Source organism: Bufo gargarizans, chromosome 7 (genome assembly GCF_014858855.1).
Source record: "Bufo gargarizans isolate SCDJY-AF-19 chromosome 7, ASM1485885v1, whole genome shotgun sequence".
NCBI classification, from domain to species: Eukaryota; Metazoa; Chordata; class Amphibia; order Anura; family Bufonidae; genus Bufo; species Bufo gargarizans.
The window spans coordinates 177,096,976-177,114,327 of record NC_058086.1 but is presented as its reverse complement, the minus strand read 5'-3'; the positions used below and the strand labels follow the sequence as shown (position 1 = coordinate 177,114,327).

Here is a 17,352-nt window from a genome sequence, read left to right as displayed (position 1 = left end):
GACATGGTTTGAGGGTATAATAGCGGATCAATCCAAACATACCAAACTAATCTCCCAAATATATAGGAAATTAAACAACCCAATCTTAATGACTAAACCTGCATTTATTGGGCATTGGGAAAAGGATTTAGATGCTAGCTTCTCTCAAACAGAGACCTTAAAACTCTTAGCACTGCCCCACAAAACTTCTAGGTGCGTTCGCACCCAAGAAAATGGGTATAAAATTCTGACAAGATGGTATAGAACACCAGATATCACTTGCCGCTATAGCCCAAATAATATAGATACGTGCTGGAGATGTAAAGCGGACAGGGGTTCATTTTTCCATATATGGTGGGAATGCCCCTCGATTTATGAATGGTGGAAAGAAATTTTTGCCAAAACTAACATGATATGTAAAACAAACTTTCCATTCTCTCCTCAGTTAGCTCTATTAGGTCTACCACCGTCTGCTTCTAAAATACCACCTACTAAAGTATTTCTTTCTATGTTGAGTGCAGCACGTCTCTTAATACCTAAATTTTGGCTTTCTGAAGACATACCCTCCTTCTCTCAATGGACAGGGAAGGTCGATCAACTGTGTAGGTTTGAGGAAATAGCAGCTTGGGAGAATCGTAATATTCAATTATATAGGAAACAATGGAAAGTCTGGTTCTCATACAGGAACATGAATACCTTGCTCTTATAGATTTCTTATGTCGTACCTGACTAAGTCAGCGTTCTATATCTGTCCTATGACATTACCCGTATAGGAAAATATTAGATGTGGATTACATTTTATATTACCTGCTGTACTGTCCATCCTAAGGAAATCTGTCTAATAATACCTGTCACATCACCTGTTATCTTATGTTACTTTTATGTTTTTGTCTACATTCAATATCAGATATGTGGATTAACATATCTGTTCGTATGTAATGATTTTTATTTTCAATAAAATTATTTGAAAAAAAAAAAAAAAAAGGAAAAGAAATGTGAGGTAGTCCACACTGTTGTGAGCTAGGCAAGTGCGCTTATCGGTCATGATCCCCCCTGTTGCATTGAACATCCTTTCGAACAGGACACTAGACGAGGGGCAAGCAGAGATTTCCATGGCGAATTGTGCCACAGGTCAAGCCTGCACACCTAGTAGTTAAGGGGATCTTTGCTTCTCAGAGCATCCACATCAGCCGCAAACCCAATGTAGTCGGACACCTGTCGGTCTAGGCGTTCCCTGAGGCTGGATCCAGATGGTGGCTGTCGATGGGTTGGCTGCAAGAATGATCTCATATCTGAACTGACCAACACATCTTCAAACCACCCTCTTCTTCCATGCGCGGTAGGATTGGTACCCGCAACTATTTCCTCTGCCAGCGCCGGCAACAGCAAAATGCAGCATCTCTCGAAGCAAGGCCAGGAAATTCTGCATTCTGACAGCCCTCTGTGATGCTTGTAACATGTCCGTCATTTTGTGTTTGTACCGGGGGTCTAAGTACTTTGCCATCCAGTACTGGTTTTTGCCTTTCATTCTTTTTATACGGGGGTCCCTCTTCAAACACTGGAGCATGAAGGCCCCCATTTGCATTAAATTGGAAGTAGTGGAGCGGCCTGGCTCCTGCTCATCGCCCAGGAGAATGTCGTCCTCGGTCTCCTCCCCCCATCCACGGACAAAACTAGGGAACCCAGAAAAGTTTAAAGCTCTTCTTGCTCCTCCTTCTCCCCCCATCCAGCATCCTTTTCTGACTACTGCTGTCTTGTCTCAGATGGAGTAGTCGCCCCTGGGAATTCATTTAGCATTGCGACTTCCTAATCTTCCTGCTCCTTGATGGCTTGATCAATGACATTACGCAATTCACGCTCCAGAAAGAAGGCGTAAGGTACGATGTCACTAATAGCGCCTTAGCTGCGAATGACCAGTTTGATGATCTTATCAAATGGCTGTAGAAGTCTGCATGCATCGCACATGAGCAGCCACTGGCACGGTAAAAAAAAAAACAAGTTCCACAGAACCTGTTCTGCTGCAGAATTTGTACAGGTAGTCATTAACGACACGTTTCTTCTGGAGCAGCCTAACAAGCATATACAAGGTGGAGTTCCAGCGTGTCGGGCAGTCACAAAGACGTCTGACGGGCAAGTGGTGTCGCCGCTGAACGTCAGCAAGCGAGCCATGGCCGTGTACGATCTTATAAAATGGCCAGAGATTTTTCTGGCCTGTCGCAATACGTCCTGGACCCCGGGGTATTTGGCAATAAATCGCTACACTACTAAAGTTCAAGATGTGTGCCATGCATGGCACGTGTGTCATTTTGACCTGTTTCAGCATGCTCAGCAGATTGGCACTGTTGTCGCACACCACTTTACCAACTGTCAAATTGAGCGTGGTTAGCCACTGAACGGCCTGTGACCACAGATCTGAAAGGAGTGCGAGACTGGTGTGGATCTTGACTTCCAGGCACAACAGCCACAGCACAGCGAATAGGTTCTGGGGAGATGCAGTAGAAGAGGTGGTAGCAGTGGAAAAGGAGGAGTCGGCCGAGAAGGAGACGGATGATGGAGTAGGAGGAGAAGAAGAGGCAGTCCTGCATGCAATCCGTGGCGGTAACACCAAATCCACACAGGTGCCCCGGGTTGCATGCTTGACAGCCGTCAGAGGGTTCACCCAGTGGGCAGTCAAAGTTATGTACCTTCCCTGCTCGTGTTTGCTAGACCACGTGTCTGTGGTCATATGTATCTTGGCACCGACACTGTGTGCCAGAGATACATTCACTTGCTGCTAAACATTGCCATATAGCTCTAGGATGGCTGCGCATCGGTAAGGTCTGGGAATGGATGGTAAAATAATTCCTCTGACTCGAGTGGAGGGGCTATGGTGGTGGCGGTGCACACAGCAGAGAGTGAGGAGGGTGCAGATAGAGAGGATGAGGAGGGTGCAGAAGTGGAAGGCTGAGTGAGCAACTCAACCAACTCTGGTGCATCCTTTGACGTAATTGCACGCACCTTCTCCAACTTCCCACAAAGACTCCGACCTTTGGCACCTGCCCGACCCCTACCAGCCCTGTGGAATGGCCTGCCTCTTCCTCTGCCTGTCATTTTCTAAATAACCCAGTGACAAAGTCCTTATAGAAGAGCAGTATTTGTGGAAGCAGGTATATAGAACCCCTTAATGATTATTTGCTGGAAGCATTTTTATCAAACCGCTTAATCCATTTTTTGGGGGCAACAGGTATATCACACTAGTTGCAATTAGTTTTTCCAATAGCGTTTGTGTCACGGGTAGAGTCACGGGAATCAAAGATAGAGCGGAGGTGCACCCCCTGAACTGCCACCCGGTCCCCTGTCCCTGCCTACTTGCACCACCCGCCCTAGGTGACGTAGCGCAACTGAGCGACAGTCCCTAACCTACTAAGTGCAAGCAGAGAGAAAGATACAGCAGGGAAGAGGACAGCCACTGAGAAGTTACAATAAGCGGCCAAGCGGTAGAACAAAAACGGAAGGCGAGGCGGGTCAACTAGCCGAGGTCAGTCCAGGAGGTCATGTCAGAACAAGGGAAGAGGCAAAGACAAATCCATAAACAAGCCGAGGTCAAAATCCGAGGTCTGTATTTATAGTAGGGAGTGAGGGTCATGTGACGTGGCCAGCATCACATGACCAACAGACAAACAAGTCGACCACCGAGTGATCAGCTCGGCAATCAAGGCAGACCTAGGAGCAGGGAGCCTCCCAGCTAGCAAGGCCGCCCTGGGAACGAGGCCAAACACAGATCCTCGCTCCCGAAGCTAAGCGGCAGGTCTTCGGCGCCCCGTTACAGTTTGTCAGTGATTTATGCTTTTCGGCTTACTTGCTTCATAAATATGTCTAGAATTAGATGCAAGTGTGACAAATTTTGGCTTACATTTAGTTAGAATTTAGGTATAACCACAATTTAATGTGGGTCACTGAACGGAATGCTCTCCATTCAGAATGCATTAGGATAAAACTGATCCGTTTTTTTCCGGTATTTATCCCCTGGGACGAAACTCAATACCGGAAAAGAAAAACGCTAGTGTGAAAGTACCCTAACTAAGAGGAACTGAGCTGAACAGATGCCACTGACTACAATGCAGTCTGTTAAGTTTAATTTTTTTCTACAGATGTTGCATTGGAAGCTCTGCTCGCCGCTTCCTATACTTTTTCTTTGTTATAAGATAAAACTATTATGCAACTTTGTTACAAATCAACAAACATTTTGAGTGCTTTTTTGCTGAACATAAATCCAGTGGAACATTGTTAAATTCTGTCACTTGGAGTGCACAATAACAATGCAATTAGTATCATTTACTAATTAAACCCACATGGCATTTCATCTGCTGGTTGCATTTATTATAGAGGAACCTGCATACACAAATTAATGAGAAAATAAAGCCACTATGTGACATTAATAGATTGTAGATCATAACATGTGTCTTCAGAAATAAAACAGCTAAGGACATAAAACTTCAAAAGTCCGTAGTGCATATTTACCCTTTAGCAACAAAGTTTCTCAGCCTTCTCCATACTTACTGAACCCTGTACATTGCATAGCCGCTGTGCTTGGTATTGCACTCTGCCCTATTCACTTTTATGGGGCTGAGCTGCTCCTAGGTCACATGACCAATGAACTTGTCGTCACTGGCCTTGGGATAGCTGATAATAGGATGCAGCACTCACAGGAACACATGTGGGTTCTCAAACAACTAATCATATACTGACGAGGATAGTTCATCAGTTATAAAGTCTTCGAAAACCCCTTTAACCCTCTAACAATTCAGGATAAGAATACTCGTCCTAAACAGCGGGTACTTCCCGCATTAGGATAAGCATTCTCATCCTGCGGTTAACCCCCGTCCCCACACAGCGGCGTCTAGATCAGCAGCAGGGACCCAGCTATAACTGACAGCTAGGCCCCTGATGTATCCACCAGCATTGGTCAAAACACTGATGCCAGCAGATTAATCCTTCACATTGACCGCTGCATATAGAAGGTCCGCAAAGGGAGGGCGCTCCCTCACTCACTCCATCGGGTCACTGTGCTGATGGCAGGGTCCCGATGGTTGTTATGGCAGGACCAAGCCTTGCAAAGGCCTCGGGGCCTGATTGCTACAGAGACCAATGAGGCCTAGCCTCCATGCTGGGTCTCATAGCCAAACTGTAAGTGTAATACACTGACAGTCAATGCAGTACAATAGAGCATATATTGTACTGCATTGAAACAGGGATCAGACCCTTAAATGTTGAAGTAAGTGGGACAAAAAATAAAAATATAAAGTAAAAAAACACCATCCTTTCCAATAATCAAGCTATGTACAATAAAATAAATAAATAAATACATAAATAATATACATAAACAAATTAGGTATCGCTGCGTCTGTAACAACTGGCTCTATAAAGATATTTCATGCTCTACCCTGTCAGATGAACGTTGTAATAAATGCTTTTATTTAGTAATATTGCAAAAAAAAATTGCATATTGGGTATTGCCGCGTCCGTTAGAACTGTTTCTATCAAAATAGCACATGATCTACCCTGGAAAAAAGTACGATGTACACCAAAATGGTACCAATGAAAACCTCAGCTCATCCTGCAAAAATGCCCTCATACTTTGTGTAAAAGTGACAAAATATAAAAAAAAACTATATAAAATTGGAATCTCTGTAATTGTATTGACCAGCAAAATAAAGATAACATGTCACTTTCCCTGCAGGTTGTTTGCTGCAATAACAAAACTCAAAAAGCAGTGACAGAGCTGATTCCTTTTTATTCCTGCTTCTTAAAAAGCTAACTAAAAAGCAATAAAAGAAAATTGTATGTGCCCCAAAATAGAACCAATGATAACTCTCTGTTGAGAGAAAAATTAAATGCATGTTTTGTGGGAAAAGATTCAGCAAAACTTGAAATGTATACATTTAAATCTCTGCTTTTTCTGAGCTCAGTTGTATATGGGGCCGGTGAGGCAGTGAAGTGGCGTAGTGTGAGTTGCCAGCACCCGGGGCAAGCCAAGTATTGCGCCCCCCCCCCCCCAACCTGTGACCATGCCCCTTTTTACAAATAATGCAGTAGATGTCACCTGCAGTCCTATGTAACACCACAGATAACACAGTGATAACTCTCTGAGTACAGAAAATGTAGTAGATGGGTGTGAGGCCCCAGAATTCAGAACACGAATAGTGTGACCTAAAGTCTGGGGCCAGGCTTCGGCAGTGTGGCCCAAATTCTATATCCACCCCCGCCCCCCCCCCAAAAAAAAATTATATTTAGATGGACATAACATACATTGCTATGAAATATACAGGAGAATACAGCACCATACCTCTTACACCCAGTGACATCTCCTGTGATGTAGACTTTCCTCAGCGTCTTCATTCGGAGCTAGGACCGTCATGATAACTTCTTCCACCCGCGTCTCGCCTCTGAGTTTCACAGATTTATTTTTTTATTTTTCACTTTACTATCATCCTCAGATAACAGACCTCCCCTCTCCCGTAGTGCCCCTAACTATACTCCCCTCTGTATAATTATAATATATACTAGACTCTCTGTAATATTATTATTATTATTAGTAGTAGTAGTAGTAGTATTAATATGATAATGGCCCCCTCTGTAGCAATATAGTAATAATTAAGCCCTCCTTCAGCCCCTCCAGCATACAGTCCCATGTAAGATACATGACTCTCGTGCCTTCAGCCGCTCCAGCATACAGTCTAATGTAAGACTCATCATTTCCCTTCCTTCAGACCCTCCGGCATACAGTCTCATGTAAAATACATCACTCCCCGCCTTTAGCCTCTCCAACATACAGTCCCATGTAAAATATAAATCTCCCCCTGCCTTCAGCCCCTCTAGCATGCAGTCCATGTAAATAATATCACCCTCCCTCTCTTGACCACTGGCCTTTATCCCCTCCAGAATAAAGCCCCATAAGAAACATCACTCCCCCTGCCTTCCAGCCCTTCTTACAAACAGTCCCATGTAAAATTAACCACTCTTCCTGCCTTCAGCCCCTCCAGCATACAGTCCCATGTAAAATAATATCACCCCCCTGCCAGTGCCTTCAGACCCTCCAGAATACAGTCCCATGTGAATATCACTCCCCCCCACTACCCTCTCTTCAGGCCCCTGTAACATACAGTCTCCAGTACAAGGATTATTCCTCCTCCCTTCAGTCCCTGCAAAAAGCCCCCCAAGTAAACCTACCAGTCAATATTTTCCTCCACACACTGACCTGCAGCCTCTGCTCCTCTCTTCAACAACGTGCTCTGTAGAATCTCCTGCAAACATTGAGGTCCCACCCCATGGATGAAGAGACCCCACCTCTTCCCCCGACATCATACTTCTTAGGAGCAACTCCATTCTAGTTACTACGGTTGCTCTTCTGCCTCATAGGCTTCAGGCCACCAGCCTGAAGCCTATGAGGAGGAACGGAGGGGACGGAAGCCATAGGCTCCCGTGGCCCTCATTGAAGTGCTTGCTGCCTGGCGCCCCCTGCAATTTTGCGCCTGGGGCAACGGCCCGTATGGCCCCCTCACCATATGCCACTGAGGCAGTGACAGGCCTCATGTATGAGGGAAGATATGTGTCTCCTAAAATGGTTCAGGAAACCTACTAGAGGAGTCGATGTATATTATGGTTTGCTGTGTTTTTACCCGAATCGTGTCACCAAGGTTCCTGGCCTTGGTGGAGTAAAAGCTAGTACCTAGTGTATCCACTAGGATAGTGGACACTGTTGGTACTTAGTATAGCTGGCATCATCTAATCCGGGCCTGGCTTTTATAGGTAATAAGCATAGAGCTGGGTGGATGTTTATTCCCCGCGATCCACTCCGGGTTTTACAGGTGGCACATGTCCACGGTTCTCATTTATGGTCCATTCACACGTCAATATTTTGTAATCCGCCCTGCAAATTTGTGGAACGGAATGTTGACCCATTCATTTTAATGGCAGTGTGCTGTCCGCATCAGTTGCTCCGTTCTGTTCTGTCATGCGGATCCGCCAAAAAAAAAAAAAGCTTGTCCTACTATTGTCCGCAAAATGCAGTCCATGGTCCCATTGTAGTAAATGGGTCCGCAAAAATGCAGATGACATGTGGAATGCATCAATATGTCATCCGCATGTCATCTGCAATTGCAGATCAGTTTCCAGAAAATAGAAATACTTTTTTTAGTACCCTACCAACATATATTCCTCCTTCCTCCTTTTGGGTGGAAAAACAGAATGGATGCGGATGTACAATTGGTAAAAACTGAAGGCTTTTGCAGAAACACAGATCTGCAAAAAAACAGAACAAAAATCTGGAAAAAAAAATACTGATGTGTGAAAGGACCCTTAAAAGTCAGCAGCAATCCTCAGTGTAGGGGAAGTCTGGGGGGAGATATGCCCAGAGAACAGACCAGCGTGATTAAAGGCAGACTGTGAGGCTGAGTGATGCCGGATCTATCCCCTGGTGTGAACAGTGACTTAGAGGTGAGATAGAGACCTATGTGTTAGTTAGAGCCCAGATGGGTAGGTGTTTATTTTGTATTTATGCTTTCTGGTGCTGGTGCTGGAACCTCACCGAGTGACGTTATATCTAGAAATATCATCTCTACTGCTTAAAATGACACAATGAAGCACTGTTTGGACTTGGAAATCCCTTGTTTGATGAGAAGTCTGTCATTGGCGACCCCCGTGAGAGAGTGATCCCTTACAGGCCTTACACAGAGAATGCTGTCAATCGTGGATAAGAAAGGTCCATTGTACAACTGAGCTCCGAAAATATTGAATCTGTTTTGAAGATGCTGCATCCGGCAAACCATATGCAAATGGGAATATGTTTTTTTCCGGATCCGTTAGACGGTATCATCCGGAATAATGGACCCGGTATAAAAAAATGTTCAAAGATCAAAAGTAAAAATAGCTCCTCCCATGTCCCTGTGCATACGCAGACCGGAAAACCGGATCCCGCAACGCAGCAATTTCCAGAACACTTGGTACCGGATACGGCATTAATACAACTCTATGGAAATTTATGCCGTATCCGGAAAGTGCAGTATTTTGTCCGGTCAAATACCATACAAGGGACGGAACGGAAGACATCCTGATGCGTACTCAATGGATTGCTTTGCATTCAGAATGCATTAGGACAAAAATGATGCGATTTTTCCGGAATTGAGACCCTTCACCGGATTTCACTACCGGAAAAGAATAACGCTAGTGTGAAAGTACCCTAAGACAAAATGGCTAAATTTAGTTGAAAGCATAAGTAGTAATCCTTCTCATGTGTCGTTGTTACAGTTAGGCATGCTCATGCTTTCTTTTACCTAAGGAAAATGATTAGTTTGCTGCTGTAGATCTACATCTAAATACCCTTGCATTGATAGCACCCCTCCTGAGCACCCAGGACACATGCCCCACCAAACACACATATCTAATATACAGGTAAAACTCGAAAAATTTGGATATTGTGTAAAGTTCATTTATTTCAGTAATGCAACTTAAAAGGCAAAACTAACACATGAGATAGACTCATCACATGCAAAGCAAGATACCTCAAGCCTTTATTTGTTACACTTTGGATGATTATGGCTTACCGCTTATGAAACCCCAAAGTCACAATTTTGAGGTCCCCTTTGCTCAGGGGGTATGGAATAATTAGCTGACTAGAGTGTGACACTATGAGCCTAGAATATAGAACCTTTTCACAAAAATCTAATTTTAAGCTGCATTAATGCAATTCCTTTTAATTTGCATTACTGAAATAAATGGACTTTTGCAGGATATTCAAATTTTTCGAGTTTCACGTGTATATACGTATACAACCTTAAAGAGGTTGTGAAACCTGTATGTAATGGGGAGCTTGCTTACCTGCCTCTTGGTGCTGGCTTCCTGCTCCTCTATCTCCAAGCCTGCAATGTTCCACTGGGCTCACTCTCTCTGAAAAATCTGGTTTGACAATCACTGGTCGCAAGGGGTGACCGACTCCTCTTACGTCATGACAAATGGTCACATGACGCAAGAGGATCCGGTCACCACTGTGGCCAGAGATTGGCTGCAGGCGGCATCAAACTGAACATACAGCAAGGGAGCACAGCGGAGGCATTGCAGGCAGAGCCAAGAAGCAGGTAAGTAATCTTTCCTTTACAGGTTCAGTGGAATGTGGGATTGTAAAAAATAAAATAAAAAATGTAATGTATTAATTGGGTATTTATGCATTTAGAATGCAGGGTGAACTGTATAATTCTAATATAATAATAAATCCTTTTGTTTTATGTTTCAATATCGCTGGAAACACGTATATACTTAGAATTCTATTTTTTCATGTAACCAGTTTTCTCACTTTATTTTATTTTTATTTTTTTATTCTTTCCCCCTTATGTGATGCTGATTTTCTCATTTATCTACCACTGACTCTGAGGTTTGGATCGATACTCTTCAGTTGCAAACCAGTGTTTATAAAAGGTTTACAAAGCCACATGTCCTATTTTAATGCCTACTTACTTGTTGAAGGAAAAAAAAAAACTCTTTGGTTCAGGCAGTCAATGTGGATTTCATATTGATTCTCTGAGGTGCAAGGTGCATGTACAGAGCTAACGTGTGGTCCTAAAAATAGGACAGCTCATTAAAATTGATTATTGTATTGTAAGGTCCTTAAATGTGTATTTATCTAACATTTGCAATGTTTGCATGGTTTAAAATGTCATTCTTTAACCCATCTTGCTTTCATCATGGCAGTTAAAAAGATATTGTTTTGCAAATGTAGCACATTTTTTAATATTGCAAACAGTTGCAATTAGCAAGAAACATTTCTGCATGAAGCAATTTTCTATTGTCCTTAGAAGATGATATTTCCAAGGTTAAATATAACTAGAAATAGAAGGTCTAAGACACAGGGATTCAAATAATACCAAAGAGAGAAACTGAGTTTCATGCTCCTCTCCTCCTGCACTAGGAATAACATAATGCACAGGATTGGCTTTGTATGGCTTTGTATGGAATGTTCCCTTAAATGGGGCATCCAGCTTAGAAAATATATTTCCACAGACCCTATTAGGAAATTCTCAGTTAAAGGGGTATACTAGTTTCCAGGATAGACATTTGTTGGGATCCTACCCCTAGGACCCACACCAATCATGGGAACGGGGGCTCTGAACCCTACAGTGCCACCTAAAATGGATAGCGAATAACTGTAAATTAATAGAATACCCCTTTAATAGAGGCAGTCTCCTGTTTAGGAATAGGATTCATATCCCTTGGCTTAAGTGAAGGGCAGTTAATCAAAAGTATATTTGGTTAGGAAGGACCTGCCCTGTCCTGCATTACACAGATGTCTTATTGATTTAAATGTGTAATGCTTAAAGGTAGAAATGAGCGAAGTTTTGAAAAAGTTAGCCAAAAAATTATATTAGTTCCAAATTAATATGTCATGAATTGCTATATGTCAGATATACCCAAGCCACTCTGCTTTAGGGTGCGGCCACATGGAGCAGCCCTACTGCAGACAGCTTGCGACTATGCATGCGGTGAAGAACCACAAGGCCAATTAGCCCGCAGCTGCCTTTAATGTAATAATAAAGACCGCACTGTGTAGTCCTTCTTCATTATTAATGGCCACACAGTATCTTTAAACAGTGGTTGTTGTTGGTATGGGGTTTGGCTGGTTAGGTGGGGGCAGAATATGCATATTATTGTTGTTCTTGCCTGCAATCTCCTGCAGGTTATTTGACAGTAAATACAGAATATTAATCAGCTCTGGTCTACCCACTTCTCCACCCCTAGCGCTCTGCTGCCCTACAGGTGGGAGCCCTTCTTCTGGCATCTGCTTTTCCTCCTTTTCCTCATCATCTAATATCAATGAGAATATGTCATCAGGAACATCCAACTCCTCCTCTCTCTACATCTTGCTGACTTTTCTAGAACATGGAGACTTTGAAGGATGGTTTGGAAGAAGCAATGCAAGCAAAAGATTAGCATGGTCATCATTTAGACCTGGCCCCCTTAAGGGATGCAGCCTGGATGGTACTGGGTGGCACGCTGGCAGTGGAGTAATAAAGGCATCCATCTTATTGGTATTGAGTTAAATATCTTAGTTTACATCTGATTTAGGAATAATTAAATGTAGGAATAAATATATAAAACTGACGCAGCATAAGTCTCCCTGCACTCTCCCGGCCCTCTCCCGCCAATATTCTTCTATTACTTATTTTCAGCAACACTGTCCCTAACGTATGAGCGCTTGTCACATCTCTCCCTATGTTCAGCTCACAGTACAGTTGTGGAGACCACGTGAGATGAGGGTTTTGTAGGGCTATGACATCACAGGGGATGGCTATCTGTGGATTGGCTGGCTGCATGGTATTATGGGTGATCTTGCATTCCTTGGCTTCTTACTTTCACTTTCACTTGCAGCTGCCAATTTAGGAAAAATTGATTTGTTACCACCAAGTGAGAAGAAATTTGAATTTGTAGTAAATTAAAGTTTTCCTAAATGTCAGACCGAATTTTGCTTTGAAGGCTTCACTTTGCTCAACACTACTTAAAAGGGCTGCTAGTCTTTAGGGGTCATTTAGCATACCCCATCCCAGCTTTCAACATCTAGTTTGACACCACTGCACCCAATGACTGACTACAATGGTCACCTGCCCCCTTGTATCATGTAATTTGGTCCTGTGACACAAGAGGGACAAGTTACTACTGTAGCCAGTTATTGGCTGTACTGTTACCAAACAGATGATCCCAGCACGGGGTGTGAGTGCTGTAGTTGTGGTGCGTGAGTAAAGGAGTAGGGAGCCAGAGGTAGAAAGTCTGCTTCCATCTGCCAGTCAGGCCATGAGGGGGGAGATGGTCTGCTGAAAGACCCCCCTGAATATGAATAACTTCTTTAATTTCTCCTGTTGTGGTGCTGCAGGGATATCGAACACTGACTGCTAAGTTTTCCCATAGATTACAGCTTATTGCTAGAGACCGCAGCAGCGGTATCAGTTATCAGCTTGTCAGAGGACACTTCTTATGAAAAGGAATAGTCAAAAGTCGAAAAGCCCTTTAAATATAATCAGTTCTTGATTTCAAGTATGTGATTTTTACATTTTTCTTTAAGGATTACCTGAACCAAAAGTTGAAGATGTTTTCCATGGTCTTAAAACTGAGCAAGGCTTTTATACATCAAAAGACTTCTTACCTCTCGTGGCCAAAGCAAGCAAACAAGGTAAGGGCATTTATATATCTGAACATGTGGGTCAGTTTCTAATAAAGCAGTAACAAAATTTGATTCAGGTCTGATTCTACTCAAATTAAAAGTGTTCCAATTGGACTGAAAATTGATTTCACTTTTTTATTTAATTTTTCAATTTTTTCTCTGCCACTCCCATTTCAAGCTCTCTAATGTAATGACAGCAGTAGTAAATTAAGTCAAAGTGACACTGACATATATAGCTATGGGTAAATGCAAGGTTGATGGTGTTAACAAACAGCCTGTTTAAAAACACACTGTGCCATCAGATTTATCATTTTTAAACTTAAAAGATGTTCCAAAAATTGTTCTTTTATTGGGAGCAGATACCATCCAGTGGTTAAAGACACATGGTGCTATCGGAAAAAAACTGTGACATGTTCTTAACAAGTAGTCCAAAAACTATGCCTTAACTATGCACATACTGTAATGTCAAAAGAAGCAGTAGCTTGTTCTGAATAAGCATCCAAAAAGAGGCAAAGCCCCTCCCCTCTGCTTTGAGTGACAGCTGTAGCATCCAACCAGGGGACCCCTAATGCTGTCACTCCAGTACACTTAAAAAAGCAGAATTTAACATAATGAAAGTTCATATTCACACTACACCTAACAATGGAATCTGTGTAAAAGGTATTTTACAGCTTTCCTCAGCCCCTACCTTGAGCTGTCAGCAGTTGCTGACCATGTAACTATGAGGATACGAGGGCATGAGAGCAACTCCTATGTAGCTATGCATCTCAGGGAGTCAATCCTCACTATTTATTTATATATTTTTTTCCTCCTGATGGTCTTTGCTTAGCATAATCAATTAACCACCTCAGCTCCCCTAGCTTAAACACCCTTAAAGGGGTTGTCCGAGTTATGAAAAAAAATATATATAGCACTGAAAATCTGATATATAACCGAGCTAAGCAAGTTTTATGCAAAAAAAAATATATTTTTCCTAATTTCCCTGGTTCTCTTCTGGCTCTTTGTTTACATGCAATAAAAACAATCTCTGCCCCTCCCCCACTCTGCTAAGGGAGTGGATACAAGAGCTGCCCTGAGTGACATGTCTGCCTGCTGGGAGACTCTGCAGCATGTTGCATGTGTAGGACTACATGTCCCACCTGTATAATGACACTGCTAATACACACAGGATCTTCCCCCTACCTTCTTGTGTAATGCTCTCTCTAGTATATCAGCTCCAGTGCCCAGAATTGTCCCTGCTGCAGAGCTGTGCAGCTGACGGGGTTAAGAATCCCAGCAGAGAGTAGACGGCAGTGAAGGGGGCGTGGCCAGCACAGTGACGTCTCCCAGCTGTATAATGACACTGGTAAGGGAGTGGATACAAGAGATGCCCTGAGTGCTGGGAGACTCTGCAGCATGTTGCATGTGTAGGACTTCATGTCCCACCTGTATAATGACACTGCTAATACACACAGGATCTTCCCCCTACCTTCTTGTGTAATGCTCTCTTTAGTATATCAGCTCCAGTGCCCAGAATTGTCCCTGCTGCAGAGCTGTGCAGCTGAAGGGGTTAAGTATCCTAGCAAAGAGTAGACGGCAGTGAAGGTGGGAGACAGGCAGTGAAGGGGGGCACAGTGTCTCGTTTACAGGCTTGTAAACTACCTTTATCAGAGCAGAGAGAGAAGCTGACATCACAGGTCATGTGACCCTCAGTGAAATCTGAGAAACCAGCCACTGGAGATAAAGTGAGTGAATTGGAAAGCTGTTACATTTGCCTAGTTAGGAACATAGAAAGAACAAAAAACTCGGATAACCCCTTTAATGACCAGACCACTTTTTGCAATTCTGCACTACACTACTTTCACGGTTTATTGCTCGGTCATACAACTTACCACCCAAATGAATTTTACCTCTTTTTCTTCTCACTAATAGAGCTTTAATTTGGTGGTAGTTCATTGCTGCTGACATTTTAACTTTTTTGTTATTAATCGAAATTTACTGCAATTTTTGCAAAAAAATGACATTTTTCACTTTCAGTTGTAACATTTTAAAAAAAATACATTTCTATATACATTTTTCTCTAAATGTATTGTTCTACATGTCTTTGATAAATAAAAAATGCAATAAGTGTATATTTATTTGTTTGGGTAAAAGTTATAGCGTTTGCAAACTATGGTACAAAAATGTGAATTTCTGCATTTTGAAGCAGCTCTGACTTTCTGAGCACCTGTCATGATTCCTGAGGTTCTACAATGCCCAGACAGTAGAAAAACCCCACAAATGACCCCATTTCGGAAAGTAGACACCCTAAGATATTCGCTGATGGGCATAGTGAGTTCATAGAACTTTTTATTTTTTGTCACAAGTTTTTTTTCTTACAAAGTCTCATATTCCACTAACTTGTGACAAAAAATGAAAACTTCCATGAACTCATTATGCCCATCACGAAATACCTTGGGGTGTCTAATTTCCAAAATGGGGTCACTTGTGGGGTAGTTATACTACCCTGGCATTTTAGGGCCCTAATGCATGAGAAGTAGTTTGAAATTCAAATGTGTAAAAAATGTCCTGTGAAATCCTAAAGGTGCTCTTTAAAATTTGGGCCCCTTTGCCCACCTAGGCTGCAAAAAAGTGTCACACATGTGGTATCGCCGTACTCAGGAGAAGTTGGGCAATGTGTTTTGGGGTGTCCTTTTACATATACCCATGCTGGGTGAGAGAAATGTCTCTCTAAAAGACAACTTTTCCCATTTTTTTATACAAAGTTGTCATTTGACAGAGATATTTATCTCACCCAGCATGGTTATATGTAAAAAGACACCCCAAAACACATAGCCCTACTTCTCCTGCGTACGGCGATACCACATGTGTGACACTTTTTTTGCAGCCTAGGTGGGCAAAAGGGCCCAAATTCTAAAAAGCACCGCGGATCCACAAAACACATACGGACATCTGAATGGAGCCTTACAGGGGGTACTCAATGGCAGGGGGGTGATCAATGACAGGGGGTGATCAGGGAGTCTATATGGGGTGTTCAGGGGGTTAATAAGGGGTTAAAAAGTTACGGGGGGGGGGTTGTAGTGTAGTGGTGTTTGGTGCTACTTTACAGAGCTGCCTGTGTCCTCTGGTGGTCGATCCAAGCAAAAGGGACCACCAGAGGACCAGGTAGCAGGTATATTAGACGCTGTTATCAAAACAGCGCCTAATATACCTTTTAGGGGTTAAAAAATTTGCATCTACAGCCTGCCAGCGAACGATCGCCGCTGGCAGGCTGTAGATCAGCTCGTTTATCTTCAGCTCCAGTGAACGTCACGCCTGTGTGCGCGCGTTCACAGGAAATCTCACGTCTCGCGAGATGACGCCCCGGCGCGTCCAGGAGGAATAACAGGGCCGCAGCAAAGATGCAATCCTGCGTACGGCGGTCCTGTAGTGGTTAAAGAGTGATGCATGACATACCAAATCATAGGAAAAATTAGGGCCTATATGCTGTAGAGCTTGGTGCTGCAGCTATGCCCTAATTTTTTTGCCACAATATGGAAACTTATAAAAGCATGTAATCCTATTTAGTAGCTATTTTGCCCTTTTACTGAGCCATTTACTAAACTGGACCAATACAATCAATACAATTTTTATATTTTCCACTTAATATTTTTAATTACTTACTTATATAAGTGACTCTATACTGGATCTAGGGATGAGCAAATTTCATATTTTGAAGTTCGTGTGAGGGTTCGTCTTGTGGTACCACAACGCAATTCCATGACGGAATGCATAACGGAATGTCTTTAGAGGCATTCCATTATTCATTCCGTCATAATAGAAGTCTATGGCCTGCATAATGGAACAGTCCGGTTTCCGTTATGCTGGAGTCCTCTCCTGCATAATGGAAACCGGACGGCTCCGTTATGCAGGCCATAGACTTCTATTATGACGGAAGGAATAACGGAATGCCTCTAAAGATGGTAATGGAATCCATAACGCAATTCAATAAATACCACAACACGAACTCGCACACGAACTTCAAAATATGAAATTCGCTCATCCCTAACTGGATTCTAACTAGAGATGAGTGAATTGATTCTAAACTAATCAAATTTGACCAAAATTTTTATACCTATAAAGTGCACTAGAAATAACAGTGTGCAATATCAGTTTTGCACTGAGTAATGATTTAAAGGGGTCATTCAATTTAGAAAATCTTTTTTTCATAT

At 42.7% G+C, this 17,352-nt stretch overlaps 1 protein-coding gene across 1 annotated transcript in view; it reads left to right on the top strand.

Annotated features, from left to right (window-relative positions):
* The window catches only part of DPYD (dihydropyrimidine dehydrogenase), a 1,350,396-nt gene that overhangs the window by 582,126 nt on the left and 750,918 nt on the right, over positions 1-17,352 (top strand). Inside the window, exon 9 of the mRNA XM_044302252.1 lies at positions 13,064-13,171. Coding sequence (XP_044158187.1) covers positions 13,064-13,171 — 108 coding nt within the window. The remainder of the gene's footprint in view (positions 1-13,063; positions 13,172-17,352) is intronic.